This window comes from Dreissena polymorpha, chromosome 1 (assembly GCF_020536995.1).
Source record: "Dreissena polymorpha isolate Duluth1 chromosome 1, UMN_Dpol_1.0, whole genome shotgun sequence".
Classification (NCBI taxonomy): Eukaryota; Metazoa; Mollusca; class Bivalvia; order Myida; family Dreissenidae; genus Dreissena; species Dreissena polymorpha.
Genome location: NC_068355.1, coordinates 195,666,976 through 195,683,255, shown reverse-complemented (window position 1 = coordinate 195,683,255; position 16,280 = coordinate 195,666,976). Strand labels below are relative to the sequence as shown.

General features: G+C 35.1%; 4 protein-coding genes across 6 annotated transcripts in view; 2 read left to right on the top strand and 2 right to left on the bottom strand.

The window, feature by feature from the left end:
- The window catches only part of LOC127864457 (cadherin-6-like), a 210,689-nt gene that overhangs the window by 10,215 nt on the left and 184,194 nt on the right, over positions 1 to 16,280 (top strand). Inside the window, exons 1-3 of one of the 3 annotated variants that reach the window (XR_008042039.1) lie at positions 14,266 to 14,486; positions 15,085 to 15,208; positions 15,649 to 15,768. The gene's annotated coding sequence lies outside the window, so the exon portion shown is untranslated. Of the gene's footprint in view, positions 1 to 14,259; positions 14,487 to 15,084; positions 15,209 to 15,648; positions 15,769 to 16,280 lie in introns of those variants that run through there. The other 2 variants (XM_052404079.1, XM_052404078.1) reach the window with 2 other exon arrangements.
- LOC127865576 (putative nuclease HARBI1) lies at positions 1,126 to 4,440 on the bottom strand. The gene is made up of 5 exons (XM_052405428.1): positions 3,849 to 4,440; positions 3,348 to 3,460; positions 3,016 to 3,127; positions 2,337 to 2,428; positions 1,126 to 1,407 (listed from the first exon to the last, which is right to left on the bottom strand). Exons 1-5 carry the CDS (start codon positions 4,273 to 4,275, stop codon positions 1,126 to 1,128), a joined length of 1,026 nt encoding a protein of 341 aa, XP_052261388.1. The 5' UTR covers positions 4,276 to 4,440.
- On the top strand, positions 6,815 to 9,054 carry LOC127865567 (uncharacterized). Its single transcript, XM_052405416.1, has 3 exons — positions 6,815 to 6,822; positions 8,314 to 8,447; positions 8,873 to 9,054. The coding sequence occupies exons 1-3, from the start codon at positions 6,815 to 6,817 to the stop codon at positions 9,052 to 9,054; spliced, it is 324 nt and encodes a 107-aa protein (XP_052261376.1).
- On the bottom strand, positions 10,405 to 13,591 carry LOC127865557 (putative nuclease HARBI1). The gene is made up of 5 exons (XM_052405407.1): positions 13,276 to 13,591; positions 12,775 to 12,887; positions 12,443 to 12,554; positions 11,744 to 11,835; positions 10,405 to 10,815 (listed from the first exon to the last, which is right to left on the bottom strand). The coding sequence occupies exons 1-5, from the start codon at positions 13,589 to 13,591 to the stop codon at positions 10,534 to 10,536; spliced, it is 915 nt and encodes a 304-aa protein (XP_052261367.1). The 3' UTR covers positions 10,405 to 10,533.

Genomic DNA, 16,280 nt, shown 5'->3' with positions numbered 1-16,280 from the left:
GCATGCACATAACTGAAATAACCATTAAAACTTTAAGAACAGAGTCATTTTTAACTTCACTGATGTATGAAGTTTCTTTTGTGCATATAAATTGTTCAAATCATAACTGGCATAAATCAGTTACAAAAACATGCATGAAAACATGGATAAAATGAAGAAAGTATTTAATTTCTTAAGCACAATTTGAATTTGTCAATATATAATTAACTTCCAGAATCGTTGAAAAAGAGAAAGAGAAACAGATGCTATGAAGAAGAGCTACTTGAGCTGGAAACAAGACGTGCACAGGCTGAGTTGGACCTGCTGTTGCAGAGGCAACAGCAGGAAAAACAGCTACATGATCTTTAAGGTGATCACAGAGGCTGCAGAGCAAGAGAGACAACTTTTTACTTTAAAAAAAGAGTTGTTAAACTCCAATATAAAGTCTGCAATGGATCAAGGCCTTCTTTTGTTTGAATCTTAAACTTAACATGTTCTTAGGGGCATATCGACTGCTAATAGACAAGTTAAATAGCTATTATTTGCAGAAACAGCTACATAGGACTGATTTATGCATGTTTTATTAATTAAATGTATAAATAATTTGTGACACTCAAATATGAATAAGTGAAACACTACTTACCATAAATAAAGGACCAAGTTTGGTAAATGATGAAAGTGCTATACTGATGGGCAGCTGGTGTTCCACTTATTCATATTTTAATGTCATACATTATTTATATATGTAATTCACATAGCATGCATGAATCAGTCCTTTGTAGCTTTTGCTGCAAATAATATCCATTTAACTTGTTGTTAGCAGTCAATATGCCCCTTGAAACATGTTTGACTCAAGATATATTTGTGTCCGGTGAAATATTTAAAATGCATTTGTCTTTAGCATTTAAGACACATTTCTAGTTTCCAATATACCTGTTAAAATGAATAATACTGTTGATATGCCTATTCTTTTGTTCTAACTTGTCTTTCTTGATCTGCAGCCTCGGTGATCCTTCTCTTATCTTTTTGCTATTGATATAATACTTTGTTAGTTTATCATTATGTGAATGAATCTTTGTTTAGTTATCTTCAAAATGACTGTGAATGTTTTGCATACAGCCCTTGTTATTATATAACTATATGTTCTTAAAAGAAAGATTCTGCGATGTGGTCTCTGTAACTGTTTCCAGACCCATCTCCTTCATAAACAACATGTGGCTGATCCGTGTCATCCTCACATGTTCGTGAAAACATGTCTTGCCTCTCTAATCCAATGTTATGAAGAATGACACACGCGACTGTTATTTTGGCTACTCTGTCAGGTTTTACTCTAAGTCCATAATGTAGACATGGAAACCTACGCTTGAGAACGCCAAAAGCTTGCTCGATCACCACTCTTGTTCGACATAAGGATATGTTAAACCGTTCCTGTAAATGAAACAACATACTAATAATATTGCAATCATTCCACTAAATGTTAAGAACTAATGCTAGTTTGGTGACATTGCTTTATGCCTGTAAGTAAATATTAAACCTTTTCATGATGATTAGTATTTATGCCACCCTTCGAAGAAGAGGGGGTATATTGCTTTGCTCATGTCGGTCTTTCGGTCGGTCTGTCGGTCGGTCTGTCCACCAGGTGGTTGTCAGACGATAACTCAAGAACACTTGTGCCTAGGATCATGAAACTTCATAGGTACATTGATCATGACTAGCAGATGACCCCTATTGATTTTGAGGTCACTAGGTCAAAGGTCAAGGTCACAGTGACCTGAAATAGTAAAATGGTTTCCGGATGATAACTCAAGAACGCATACGCCTTGGATCATGAAACTTCATAGGTAGATTGATCATGACTTGCAGATGACCCCTATTGATTTTGAGGTCACAAGGTCAAAGGTCAAGGTCACAGTGACCTGAAATAGTAAAATGATTTCCGGATGATAACTCAAGAACGCATACGCCTAGGATCATGAAACTTCATAGGTAGATTGATCATGACTTGCAGGTGACCCCTATTGATTTTGAGGTCACAAGGTCAAGGTCACGGTGACCCGAAATAGTAAAATGATATTCGGATGATAACTCAAGAACACTTTTGCCTAGGATCATGACACTTCATAGGTACATTGATCGTGACTCGCAGATGACCCCTATTGACTTTCAGGTCACTAGGTCAAAGGTCAAGGTCACAGTGACAAAAACGTATTGACAAAATGGCTGCCACTACAACGGACAGCCCATATGGGGGGCATGCATGTTTTACAAACAGTCCTTGTTTCGTTTAATCTAAGGTTAACAAAATTTAATTCTGAGTATATGTTACATTGTTTTAAAGATCCATTTAATAACTATACCTTACAAGGACTGTCGGTATTTTGATATGGTGTCATAAGATACCTCTTGCATCCATAGCCAGAGTCACCAAGCAGAAGACCGTCGATTTCACCTGTTATAAAAAAAAAGATCATTTTGCAGCACTGTAATGTCAAACAACGATATCAAGCAGTGTATTGTTTAATGCATGCAAGTTTATGACATAGTTATAACGTTATTGATGTAATATGTTGTTGTTTATGTTACATTTAAATAATTGTGATATTAGTTACTGTGATCATTTGGAATGATGTGATTTCAATGAAGTTCAATTTTTGTTGTTAGTATGAATTATTTATTGGGCTGATGAGACGCTAATTCAATTGTGTCATTGCGTAAAAAGGTGATGTTTTAAGTTGCTTTCATTTGTCAAATGTGATGTGATAATAATACATGTGATCGTTTTAAAAGCTGTTATATAAAATAAAACCAGACTTGACAGATGGATGGATGGATGGATGGATGGATGGATGGATGGATAGATAATTTATATATATGGCTGGTGATCAAACCTACTTGAAAAGAAGGAAACGCTTCAATAAAATAAAATTGTGCTTGTTAGTTTTGATGTACCGGTAATAATTCTATGCTTAAATAAATGTGTGCAATGAATGAATAACATCATAATACTGAATAGTCTTCATGTAATTGTCATTATACCTCTTTCAAAACGCTGACGTATGGCGCTTTCACGAAAGATCCTTGAATCGTGAACGCTCCCAGGCCACTTTGCGACTACGTCAACAAACCGAAAAGTGGCATCACAAATCATCTATAGAGCAAAAAGAAACCACAAATCTTAATAAAAATCACACTGCACAATGTCATTTTGTCTGATATCACAATAATACAAGTAAACAACAGAACATCCAATTGTCAATAGTTTCGTTTTGCAATTTTCACTGTGAACAGACAACCTTTAAACATATATAATCTAAAAAAAATACAAGTTGAGGAAATGTTCATGGACTTTATTTCACTTATTGTTTTACCTGTACATTAAGGGAGTGAAATCCCTTTCTGTTCACATAATCGTCTTCGTTGGCGCTAGGCGCTTGAATACGGATATGTGTCCCATCAACAACACCAACCACTTGGGGGAAACCTTTAAAGACAATAACATTGTTAGCCTAATCGACATTTGTATTAGATAATTTTATACTAATTTGAGTATACTACAAACAAAGTTTCCGCAATATTTTTTTCAAAAGTTACAAGTTCAATCTTCTGTCTTTCATGTCAATATATGTGTTCACAAAAATAACAATCACTAATAAACAGTTATGTTTATTATACTTATCAAACACGTAATATACTTAATATACACGTATGTTATTTCAAGACGTATAAATATAGCATACAGTACTCATACAACGTTTTGAATTGTGCCCGATTCGACTAAGAAACATTTAACTCTCCTTATCTGTTTACTTGACAACCAATCAAAAATCATTAAATTGTCCGATTAAATTATATTCAGAGCTAATACGCACCAGCGATGTTGTAAAACTGTTTTTGCACCGTCCGTTGCACATTTTCGATATTTGGGAAGAAAACGAAGTCATTTAGATGTAGACACACGCTGTCTGTAAATTGCTTGACCGCTCTAGATACACTGGACCTTGGGATTCCATGAAGCCCTGTCGTCACAATGTGGTGTGTGCCAGTTGCAAGGAAATGCAATGCCGCTAAAGTTGAAATGAGCGGCGGAAGAGGACAAGAACGTTCAGTAGCCCTCTCCAAATTCAGCATGTTGACAAGAAACAGAATAGTTTCCGGGAAAAACCGGTACCGTTCACGAATATCCATCGGGGACAAAGTTTCCAATGGGTTCGTTCGATCACGGAAAACTCTCCTATCCATTGGAAACAATTCATTTAAGTATCGAGCGCGACGAAGACGTCTTTCAATGTCGGCCATATTGTTTTCTTACCATGGTGATTGTCATCAATTTTCAATTTGACAATGCCCAATATCAATGTCAATTTCAGTGTCATTGATTGCAAATTGAAAATCGATTTTGGATGTCATTTGACATCGATTTTCTTTGTGAACACCAAGTTTGAGAACCGATGACAAAAATTGAAAATCAATGTCACTTGACATTGAAAATCGATGTCAATTTTCTTTGTGAACACGGGGCCTGATTTTTATGCTGCTTATGGCAATATAAAATGCACCAGGCCCCGTGTTCACAAAACTTTTTACTGTCATCGAAAATCGATTTTGCATGACATTGAAAATCGTTGTCAAGTGACATCGATGACAAAGTTCGAGTTCACGAAGTTATTTAAAATTGATGTCGTTCAACATCGGTTTTAACGACAGCGTTTTTTTTTTCGACTTTTTGTGGACGTAAGCGGTTAAGCGGAAGTTGTTTTTTGTTGACGTCTGCTGCAACTACAATGACTGCTCAGGTGCATTGGTCTATGTCGGAAAAAACCTTCGTGGTTCAACTGATAAATGATCGGTACGACGAGTTATATTGTCGATTTAAAGGTGCCACACTAGGTGGCAAAAAAAAGGAACAAACCTGGCAAGAGGTTGCTGATACCTTCAATAGGTGAGTCGCAATTAACTTGTTTGTTTTGAAATGTCATCTTACTATTAGTCTTAGTGAAGTTAGTCTGTAGACAAAACATTCATTTGTTTTGATAGAACTAACACATGCCTGTATAACCGAAAGTAAGAAAATTCGGCATTAATATATATATTCATAATGTTTCAGTGACCTATGAACAAAAACAATGTCTGAAAATATTTGGCAGCTGCATGTTTGCAACTGAAAATTATGTTTTTAAATCATTTGTAATAACTTCAAGTCACTGAAGTTCTAGGCATGTTTAATTGTCTCAAATAATATCACTAGTATTAGTAGCATCTAGCCTATCAAGCGTCTGTGTGTTTGTGACGATTAAATGTATGTTCTGAAAATGACGGCCTTGTTTAGTCTATTCTTACACTATTATTAGCACATACAGAGCCCTAATCAACAAATCCGTTCACCATAATTCCTTACAGGTTCTAGAATCTGATTGCCTTTTGCATGTTAATCCTTGGTCTGTCCGCCCTAAATCTAAGATTATATGAAATCATTAAAAGAGGCTACATAGTAGTTTTTATTCAGTATTAGATCTAAATGCTAATACCATAGTATGATTAGTCACAAAGTGTGAGATATGGCACAATATCTATTATTCAAACCATGACTGATTATAATGCATATGCATTGCAAGAGAAAAGCTTAACAATCTGAAATTCTCAAAATATTTCTGATTAAACTTACATGTAAAATACTTTCCAAACAGTCCTACATGTATAACCAAGAGCAAGTAGTATTTCCTACCCTGGTCTGAACCAACCTGTTATATAAAAATATTTCTGATTAAACTTAAAATACTTTCCAAACAGTCCTACATGTATAACCAAGAGCAAGTAGTTATTCCTACCCTGGTCTGAACCAACCTGTTATATAATTTTGTTTTACAAAATTATATAAAAAAAAATCAAAAATTTAGAGATACTTTTTACAATTAGGCTATATAATTAAGCTTTGCAGCATCTTATCCACAAAGGACCATTTGAACTTTTTTTTACTGTTATGAGATAAATGACCACAAAATGATAGGATACAATCTAATTGGAAATTACTTATTTATATATATATATAAAGTTAGATTCATTTTTCTGTTTAAATGCAGGACTATCTCAAATATTTTTGGTCACTAATTTGATTGCATAGAATACACTGTGCGAGAAAAAAATGAGAATTTGGACAGAAATAGTGCTACTCAGTGTAAACAAAAAAAATTAAAAAATTCCAATACTAAACTGTTGTGGTTTTGTTAATGAAAAAATGTTTCTACTTGATAATGATTATTTTTTACAAAATGTTAATGTTTTCTTATCAAAACAAAGACAGAACAAAATATTAATAAGAAAGATCTAGCAAAATCATGTTTGCTAGGGTGCCTTTATAGACATTCATGTCTTTATATGTGTCATATATTTTTAGCTCGACTATGTCTTTTGACATATTGCTTTTATATTTTGTGTACTTCTTTATCAACATGACCCCAACCTATAAACAAGAGCAGACAACTGTATTTAGCATTTTGTAAGAATTATGTGCCCTTTTTATACTTAAAAAAATTGAAAAGTTGGTTGAGTTTTGTGCTTAGGTCCACTTTATACCTAAAGTAACAAAGCTATTGCTTGCATACTTGCAACACTTACTTACTATATAGGGGGACTGTGCAGGCAAAGTTGTGTAACTCTGACTGGCATTTTGACATTATTATTTCCCGTTTTATACATAGAAAAACATAAGCAATGAATATGTTTCAATTATGGTCCTCTTCCATTTAGAATATGACTATATTACCTTTCATTTCAGCTCCAGTGTCGCACAATGTTCTAGGACAGTGCGTCAAATAAAAGACATGTATGCGCAGTTGAAATGTCGAGGTACCTTACATTTTGCATTTATATCATGATCGTATGTACCAGTTTTAATAGAATGTAAAAATGAAACAAAATGACATGTTCTCATTATGTAATGTAGTGAAATGTTTTCTTTTATTGCACCCATTGTAAAAACTGTATAATATTAAATGTAATTTATTAAGTATTTTATGCACATAAAAATAAAAAAGTTCATGTAATTGTTGAATATTATGAGCTCATTACATGTGTTTTGCGCGCCAGTAATATTTTGCTAGATCTTTAATCACGCTCATTATTCATGCTTGTTGATTATTTTTAGTACTTTGGCAAAATGTAGTTAAATGTTATTTTGATGATAAAAATAAATTTCTGAGTATTAAAAAATTATAATAGCATTAGTTAGTTCCTTTGGCCCATTAATAGTTAACAAGTAATCTCTAATCTTTATTACATATTCCTTAATCAGTGTTCATTTTTAACCAGGTTTTCCGAAGCAAAAAAACTGGTTATTAGATTGGCGAATGCGGGCGGGCTGGCTGGCGGGCTGGCTGGCTGGCGGGCTGGCGGGCTGGCGGAATAAGCTTGTCCGGGCCATAACTATGTCGTTCATTGTCAGATTTTAAAATCATTTGGCACATTTGTTCACCATCATTGGACGGTGTGTCGCACGAAATAATTACGTCGATATCTCCAAGGTCAAGGTCACACTTTGAGTTCAAAGGTCAAAAATGGCCATAAATGAGCTTGTCCTGGCCATAACTATGTCATTCATTGTGAGATTTTAAAATCATTTGGCACATTTGTTCACCATCATGGGACGGTGTCTCCCACGAAAGAATCAAGTCAGTATCTCCAATGTCAAGGTCGCCACGACTAAAAATAGATTTAAAAAAAAAAACTTACAAAGGGGGTTAATTTTTTTGGTCATTTCAAAAGTTCAGTTTGAGTTTTCTCCCTTTATCAGATTTTTTTTTCACAATGAAAACCTGGTTTTGTGACAATTTTGTCCCTTGTTGTCAATATATTGAGAAATTATTTGTTATAATACAAAGATGTATGCTCTTAAAATACATTGGTATATGTGCTGAGAGCTTTCAGTTAATACTATTTTTGAACTGTTCAATTCAATAGTTCAGTATTTTAGTCTTACCATGTTTTGTTTAACCCTTTCAGTGCTGGAACCGGATTTTGAAGGCCTTTGCAAACAGTTTGGATCCAGATGAGACGCCACAGAACGTGGCGTCTCATCAGGATCCAAACTTTATGCTATTCTGATAGTATTATTGAAACAAAATCGAAGAAAATGCTAATTTTTGAAAATTCAGCAGACGACATATTAGCAGACGACAAATTTACCAGCATGCAAAGGGTTAATAATAATCACTGCCAATTATTATTGTACATCAAAAATAAAAAATATCAATGTTGATTGTTTAATAATTTTTCAAAGATTACAGTATATGATATTTAAGTTAAAAGAATGGTTCATAAATGTACCTCGCTTAATTTCAGCCAAAAAAAAGAGTCTGACAGAAAAGAAACGGGAGGGGGGCCTCCAGCTGTATTAACCACCGTGGAAGACCTGGTCATAGATGGCATCCGCGACAATCCACAGCTGATTGGCATTCCGGGTGGCATTGATTCAGGTGATGGTTATGCATGTATAATGATCTTTTTAATTTATTTTTCACTGTTGCATTTTCTTTCAAATTTGTAACATGCAATGAATATGAATGGAATATTTAGAACTGCAACCGACCTGCAATATACGTTACCAGATTATTTTGGAAACATTAAACAATGAACCATACACAATGGCTCTGCTTTAATATATTTGTCTTGTTTAATATTTAACCATTATATACATATCTGGCAATAATAATTTGTGGAATGTTAATTGGTTTTTTTTGCGATGTTTGTGATTCGAAAAATGGTGAAGGGGCATTAATAGTAACATCTGTATGTCTGGCCGTCTGTCTAAAGTTGTGACCGGTGCCAATTAGTGGTGCATCATTGTCTCATGGACACATTTCTTGTTTATTCATAGATGTTATAATTTGTTGTATTGAAGGCGTGGCTGATGTTGCTGAGATGGCAGACACTGATGAAGTCTCAGCCAAGTGTACAATAACTGTTGCTGAGTGTACATCAAAGCCTGCAACTGCCTCGAATGTAGCCACTTCTTCAACATCAAGACCATCAAAAGATATATTTCAATATGTCAATATTTTAAGACCAAAAATCATCTTTTGACATCCTCTGAATCTGGAAGCATACTGATACATCACACTATTATTAACTTGAGTATGCAGATGATATATGAAAGTCATATTGCCTTTTACACAATAAACCAATACTCAAATAAACCAATACCCTAAACCAATCTATATTAAGAGAATTTACATGTACTACAACTTGTTTCTCTGTCTCGCACATAATATTCTATTACTCATTATTTTGTGGTCGTTTATAATTAGAAAAAAGTTAAAATACTATATAATATCGGAAAACCATGGTCTAAAAATTTCGATATTAGCATAGAGCTTATATTTATACGATCACTTGATATTCTATTGTTTTTGGTCTGGTAATAGGATAAAAAGCATGCACATAACTGAAATAACCATTAAAACTTTAAGAACAGAGTCATTTTTAACTTCACTGATGTATGAAGTTTCTTTTGTGCATATAAATTGTTCAAATCATAACTGGCATAAATCAGTTACAAAAACATGCATGAAAACATGGATAAAATGAAGAAAGTATTTAATTTCTTAAGCACAATTTGAATTTGTCAATATATGATTTAATTTCCAGAATCGTTGAAAAAGAGAAAGAGAAACAGATGCTATGAAGAAGAGCTACTTGAGCTGGAAACAAGACGTGCACAGGCTGAGTTGGACCTGCTGTTGCAGAGGCAACAGCAGGAAAAACAGCTACATGATCTTAGAATTAAGGTGATCACAGAGGCTGCAGAGCAAGAGAGACAACTTTTTACTTTAAAAAAAGAGTTGTTAAACTCCAATTCAAAGTCTGCAATGGATCAAGGCCTTCTTTTGTTTGAATCTTAAACTTAACATGTTCTTAGGGGCATATCGACTGCTAATAGACAAGTTAAATAGCTATTATTTGCAGAAACAGCTACATAGGACTGATTTATGCATGTTTTATTAATTAAATGTATAAATAATTTGTGACACTCAAATATGAATAAGTGAAACACTACTTACCATAAATAAAGGACCAAGTTTGGTAAATGATGAAAGTGCTATACTGATGGGCTTCTGGTGTTCCACTTATTCATATTTTAATGTCATACATTATTTATATATGTAATTCACATAGCATGCATGAATCAGTCCTTTGTAGCTTTTGCTGCAAATAATATCCATTTAACTTGTTGTTAGCAGTCAATATGCCCCTTGAAACATGTTTGACTCAAGATATATTTGTGTCCGGTGAAATATTTAAAATGCATTTGTCTTTAGCATTTAAGACACATTTCTAGTTTCCAATATACCTGTTTAAATGAATAATACTGTTGATATGCCTATTCTTTTGTTCTAATTGTCTTTCTTGATCTGCAGCCTCGGTGATCCTTCTCTTATCTTTTTGCTATTGATATAATACTTTGTTAGTTTATCATTATGTGAATGAATCTTTGTTTAGTTATCTTCAAAATGACTGTGAATGTTTTGCATACAGCCCTTGTTATTATATAACTATATGTTCTTAAAAGAAAGATTCTGCGATGTGGTCTCTGTAACTGTTTCCAGACCCATCTCCTTCATAAACAACATGTGGCTGATCCGTGTCATCCTCACATGTTCGTGAAAACATGTCTTGCCTCTCTAATCCAATGTTATGAAGAATGACACACGCGACTGTTATTTTGGCTGCTCTGTCAGGTTTTACTCTAAGTCCATAATGTAGACATGGAAACCTACGCTTGAGAACGCCAAAAGCTTGCTCGATCACCACTCTTGTTCGACATAAGGATATGTTAAACCGTTCCTGTAAATGAAACAACATACTAATAATATTGCAATCATTCCACTAAATGTTAAGAACTAATGCTAGTTTGGTGACATTGCTTTATGCCTGTAAGTAAATATTAAACCTTTTCATGATGATTAGTATTTATGCCACCCTTCGAAGAAGAGGGGGTATATTGCTTTGCTCATGTCGGTCTTTCGGTCGGTCTGTCGGTCGGTCTGTCCAACAGGTGGTTGTCAGACGATAACTCAAGAACACTTGTGCCTAGGATCATGAAACTTCATAGGTACATTGATCATGACTAGCAGATGACCCCTATTGATTTTGAGGTCACTAGGTCAAAGGTCAAGGTCACAGTGACCTGAAATAGTAAAATGGTTTCCGGATGATAACTCAAGAACGCATACCCTTGGATCATGAAACTTCATAGGTAGATTGATCATGACTTGCAGATGACCCCTATTGATTTTGAGGTCACAAGGTCAAAGGTCAAGGTCACAGTGACCTGAAATAGTAAAATGATTTCCGGATGATAACTCAAGAACGCATACGCCTAGGATCATGAAACTTCATAGGTAGATTGATCATAACTTGCAGGTGACCCCTATTGATTTTGAGGTCACAAGGTCAAGGTCACGGTGACCCGAAATAGTAAAATGATATTCGGATGATAACTCAAGAACACTTTTGCCTAGGATCATGACACTTCATAGGTACATTGATCGTGACTCGCAGATGACCCCTATTGACTTTCAGGTCACTAGGTCAAAGGTCAAGGTCACAGTGACAAAAACGTATTGACAAAATGGCTGCCACTACAACGGACAGCCCATATGGGGGGCATGCATGTTTTACAAACAGTCCTTGTTTCGTTTAATCTAAGGTTAACAAAATTTAATTCTGAGTATATGTTACATTGTTTTAAAGATCCATTTAATAACTATACCTTACAAGGACTGTCGGTGTTTTGATATGGTGTCATAAGATACCTCTTGCATCCATAGCCAGAGTCACCAAGCAGAAGACCGTCGATTTCACCTGTTATAAAAAAAAAGATCATTTTGCAGCACTGTAATGTCAAACAACGATATCAAGCAGTGTATTGTTTAATGCATGCAAGTTTATGACATAGTTATAACGTTATTGATGTAATATGTTGTTGTTTATGTTACATTTAAATAATTGTGATATTAGTTACTGTGATCATTTGGAATGATGTGATTTCAATGAAGTTCAATTTTTGTTAGTATGAATTATTTATTGGGCTGATGAGACGCTAATTCAATTGTGTCATTGCGTAAAAAGGTGATGTTTTAAGTTGCTTTCATTTGTCAAATGTGATGTGATAATAATACATGTGATCGTTTTAAAAGCTGTTATATAAAATAAAACCAGACTTGACAGATGGATGGATGGATGGATGGATGGATGGATGGATGGATGGATGGATGGATGGATGGATGGATGGATAATTTATATATATGGCTGGTGATCAAACCTACTTGAAAAGAAGGAAACGCTTCAATAAATAAAATTGTGCTTGTTAGTTTTGATGTACCGGTAATAATTCTATGCTTAAATAAATGTGTGCAATGAATGAATAACATCATAATACTGAATAGTCTTCATGTAATTGTCATTATACCTCTTTCAAAACGCTGACGTATGGCGCTTTCACGAAAGATCCTTGAATCGTGAACGCTCCCAGGCCACTTTGCGACTACGTCAACAAACCGAAAAGTGGCATCACAAATCATCTATAGAGCAAAAAGAAACCACAAATCTTAATAAAAATCACACTGCACAATGTCATTTTGTCTGATATCACAATAATACAAGTAAACAACAGAACATCCAATTGTCAATAGTTTCGTTTTGCAATTTTCACTGTGAACAGACAACCTTTAAACAGATATAATCTAAAAAAAATACAAGTTGAGGAAATGTTCATGGACTTTATTTCACTTATTGTTTTACCTGTACATTAAGGGAGTGAAATCCCTTTCTGTTCACATAATCGTCTTCGTTGGCGCTAGGCGCTTGAATACGGATATGTGTCCCATCAACAACACCAACCACTTGGGGGAAACCTTTAAAGACAATAACATTGTTAGCCTAATCGACATTTGTATTAGATAATTTTATACTAATTTGAGTATACTACAAACAAAGTTTCCGCAATATTTTTTTCAAAAGTTACAAGTTCAATCTTCTGTCTTTCATGTCAATATATGTGTTCACAAAAATAACAATCACTAATAAACAGTTATGTTTATTATACTTATCAAACACGTAATATACTTAATATACACGTATGTTATTTCAAGACGTATAAATATAGCATACAGTACTCATACAACGTTTTGAATTGTGCCCGATTCGACTAAGAAACATTTAACTCCCCTTATCTGTTTACTTGACAACCAATCAAAAATCATTAAATTGTCCGATTAAATTATATTCAGAGCTAATACGCACCAGCGATGTTGTAAAACTGTTTTTGCACCGTCCGTTGCACATTTTCGATATTTGGGAAGAAAACGAAGTCATTTAGATGAAGACACACGCTGTCTGTAAATTGCTTGACCGCTCTAGATACACTGGACCTTGGGATTCCATGAAGCCCTGTCGTCACAATGTGGTGTGTGCCAGTTGCAAGGAAATGCAATGCCGCTAAAGTTGAAATGAGCGGCGGAAGAGGACAAGAACGTTCAGTAGCCCTCTCCAAATTCAGCATGTTGACAAGAAACAGAATAGTTTCCGGGAAAAACCGGTACCGTTCACGAATATCCATCGGGGACAAAGTTTCCAATGGGTTCGTTCGATCACGGAAAACTCTTCTATCTATTGGAAACAATTCATTTAAGTATCGAGCGCGACGAAGACGTCTTTCAATGTCGGCCATATTGTTTTCTTACCATGGTGATTGTCATCAATTTTCAATTTGACAATGCCCAATATCAATGTCAATTTCAGTGTCATTGATTGCAAATTGAAAATCGATTTTGGATGTCATTTGACATCGATTTTCTTTGTGAACACCAAGTTTGAGAACCGATGACAAAAATTGAAAATCAATGTCACTTGACATTGAAAATCGATGTCAATTTGCTTTGTGAACACGGGGCCTGAACTACTTTATTTAATAAGCATGTGTTCTTGTTAAAACATTATGTGGACATTTTGTACTGCATTCATGTATGCGGTTATGCTTCACGCAATGTGCAATTTTTTCCCCGATTTCAGACGTATTCAATGATTTATTGTGATACCTTAAGATATCGGCACTAACTGCAAGAAAAACTGCCTTATATGCACTCTAAATTTTTGCAAATGTATTTCAATAACTTGAGATATTTGCAAAAATAAAGCTCTTAACGGTGTGATTACATTCTGTCCAGCCCGTGTGAACACCCCTGACAACACCGTTGATTCTACACCCTGGTGTCGAAAACTTGTTTATTGAATCGCTCACTAGTCAGTTTCTTGTGCGACGACAAGTACTTGGTGTCTTCTGGGGAGGCCTAAAGAACGCCCCCGCAGTGTGGATCGAACCAGCGACCTTCCTGTTTCTATGAGGACGCTATACCCACTTAGCCAAGGCAACATCTATAAACTTATTAAAACCTACTCGTCTCGGGTAATTATATCAGAGATACAAGCGCTTGATTGAACTGGATAATATTTTGGTAAGGATAACTGAATAAACTAAGAGACATTAACTGATTATGTATTTATCAGCGTGGACATAAGTTTAATTTTACATAAGTTTCTTGTATGATCATATTTCAAATTTAAGTAAATGTATAATTGTTTTTTAAAATCATTTGAACCTCGCTCTGTGAAAGGGGATTTAATGCATGTGCGTAAACTGTCGTCCCAGATAAAGGGGATTTAATGCATGTGCGTAAACTGTCGTCCCAGATAAAGGAGATTTAATGCATGTGCGTAAACTGTCGTCCCAGATAAGAACAGGCTAATCATCTTCCGCTTTTATGATATTTTGATATTATGAAAGTCTCTTCTTAGCAAAAGTCTACTTTAATAGGAAAGAGTCGTCCCTGATTAGCCTGTACGGACTGCACATGATTATCTGGAACGACACTTTACGCACATGCATTAAACCCCTTTTTCACAGAGCGCGGATAAATAATGCCTTACGAACAATAATGCCGTACGAAAAATAATGCCTTACGAAAAATAATGTAATACGATTATTAATGTAATACGAATAATACGGATTTTAGAGTAATTAATGTGATCTTTATCCCATATGTTCTACGCCAGAATAACCAAATCGGCGCCGCTGTGTTTGAAGTGGAGTCCAAGATGAGAGATTTGGATATTCCCGCGGATGCCATAAAAGAATTCCGACTGGACCAGTATCTTATTTCGCAGCTGTGGTACAAATGTAGGCGATTGTGTATTGTGCGTGAGTGATTGCATATATGCGTTTGGATGTTAGATTTTGGGATATGGGTGTGTACTTTTTAATCATTACTAACCGTTCAAAAACAATTAATGGCATCGTTTTATTTGCACATGTAAAAGCATCTCTGAATTTGGTTGCGCTTCCGTGTTTACGTTCGCGTGTTAGTGTTTATGGTTTAGTGTTTAGTGCATTTATAAATGGTCGCGAGTTTGTATGTATGTGATTGGGTGTATGTGAAAATGATTGCATATCCGTGTATGTGAACGTGTGTCATTGTTTATGTTTGCGTATTTAGCGTTAAAGACGGTGTTGTGTGATTGCGTGTACGTTTATATGATTGCGTGTTAGTGTCTTTGATTGCTTGTTAATTGCGAAGGTTGACGCAAAATTTTTATCAAAACAATATGTTGAATTTGCAGTACGATGGGCGGCGATATTTTGCGATCAACAGCTCGACGCGCGTGATTGCAAGCCGTAATACGATTTACTACGACACAATGGGTAGAACCAAGTTCTTGATGCTGAATATCGTCGCCGTGGTATGTATCTCATCGTTAGTAAACGCATACACATCCCCACTTGCATGCATTGTTCTTTATTTTTATGAAGTTGTGCATGCTGAATTTAGTTCTAAGTGTATTCTGATTATGAGAGATAAAGCAAGATATAGGATACATATAGATCTAGAAGATAAAGGAAACATCTCGTCCTGATAAACCTTTAGAATATATATCTTCACTAGTGTATTCAGTCCTGCCAGTTTCTTAAAATCCGTTTGATGTTAAATAAGCCTTTGTTGGACACAGCGAACATTTTTCGGTCATAAACGCGACATCAGAAAGGGTAACACACAATGTGGACATTTTTAAGCTGAATGGGTCAAGTTCCCCCACCCCCCGGGTACTACTTTCCCGTACCCTGGGTATTTTGAAGTATACTTCACCGTACACCAATTTTCAAATGATACTTTTGGGTACCCCGGTATACTTACAGGTACCCAATCTTTCAAAACCTAATAAAAAAATGATGAGATACAACATTTACTGTAGAT

Bases quoted from the DNA above. Each gene is read 5' to 3' on its own strand.
- LOC127865576 (XM_052405428.1), bottom strand. From the start codon at position 4,275: ATGGCCGACATTGAAAGACGTCTTCGTCGCGCTCGATACTTAAATGAA. The intron at 3,128-3,347 runs GTAAAACAATAA...TTTGCTCTATAG, and splicing joins TTCACTCCCTTAATGTACAG to ATGATTTGTGATGCCACTTT. The intron at 2,429-3,015 runs GTATAATGACAA...TTTTTATAACAG, and splicing joins ACGTCAGCGTTTTGAAAGAG to GTGAAATCGACGGTCTTCTG.
- LOC127865567 (XM_052405416.1), top strand. The intron at 8,448-8,872 runs GTGATGGTTATG...GTTGTATTGAAG, and splicing joins TCCGGGTGGCATTGATTCAG to GCGTGGCTGATGTTGCTGAG.
- LOC127865557 (XM_052405407.1), bottom strand. From the start codon at position 13,591: ATGGATATTCGTGAACGGTACCGGTTTTTCCCGGAAACTATTCTGTTT. The intron at 12,888-13,275 runs GTGCGTATTAGC...TTGTCTTTAAAG, and splicing joins ACAGTTTTACAACATCGCTG to GTTTCCCCCAAGTGGTTGGT. The intron at 10,816-11,743 runs GTATAGTTATTA...TTTCATTTACAG, and splicing joins ACACCGACAGTCCTTGTAAG to GAACGGTTTAACATATCCTT.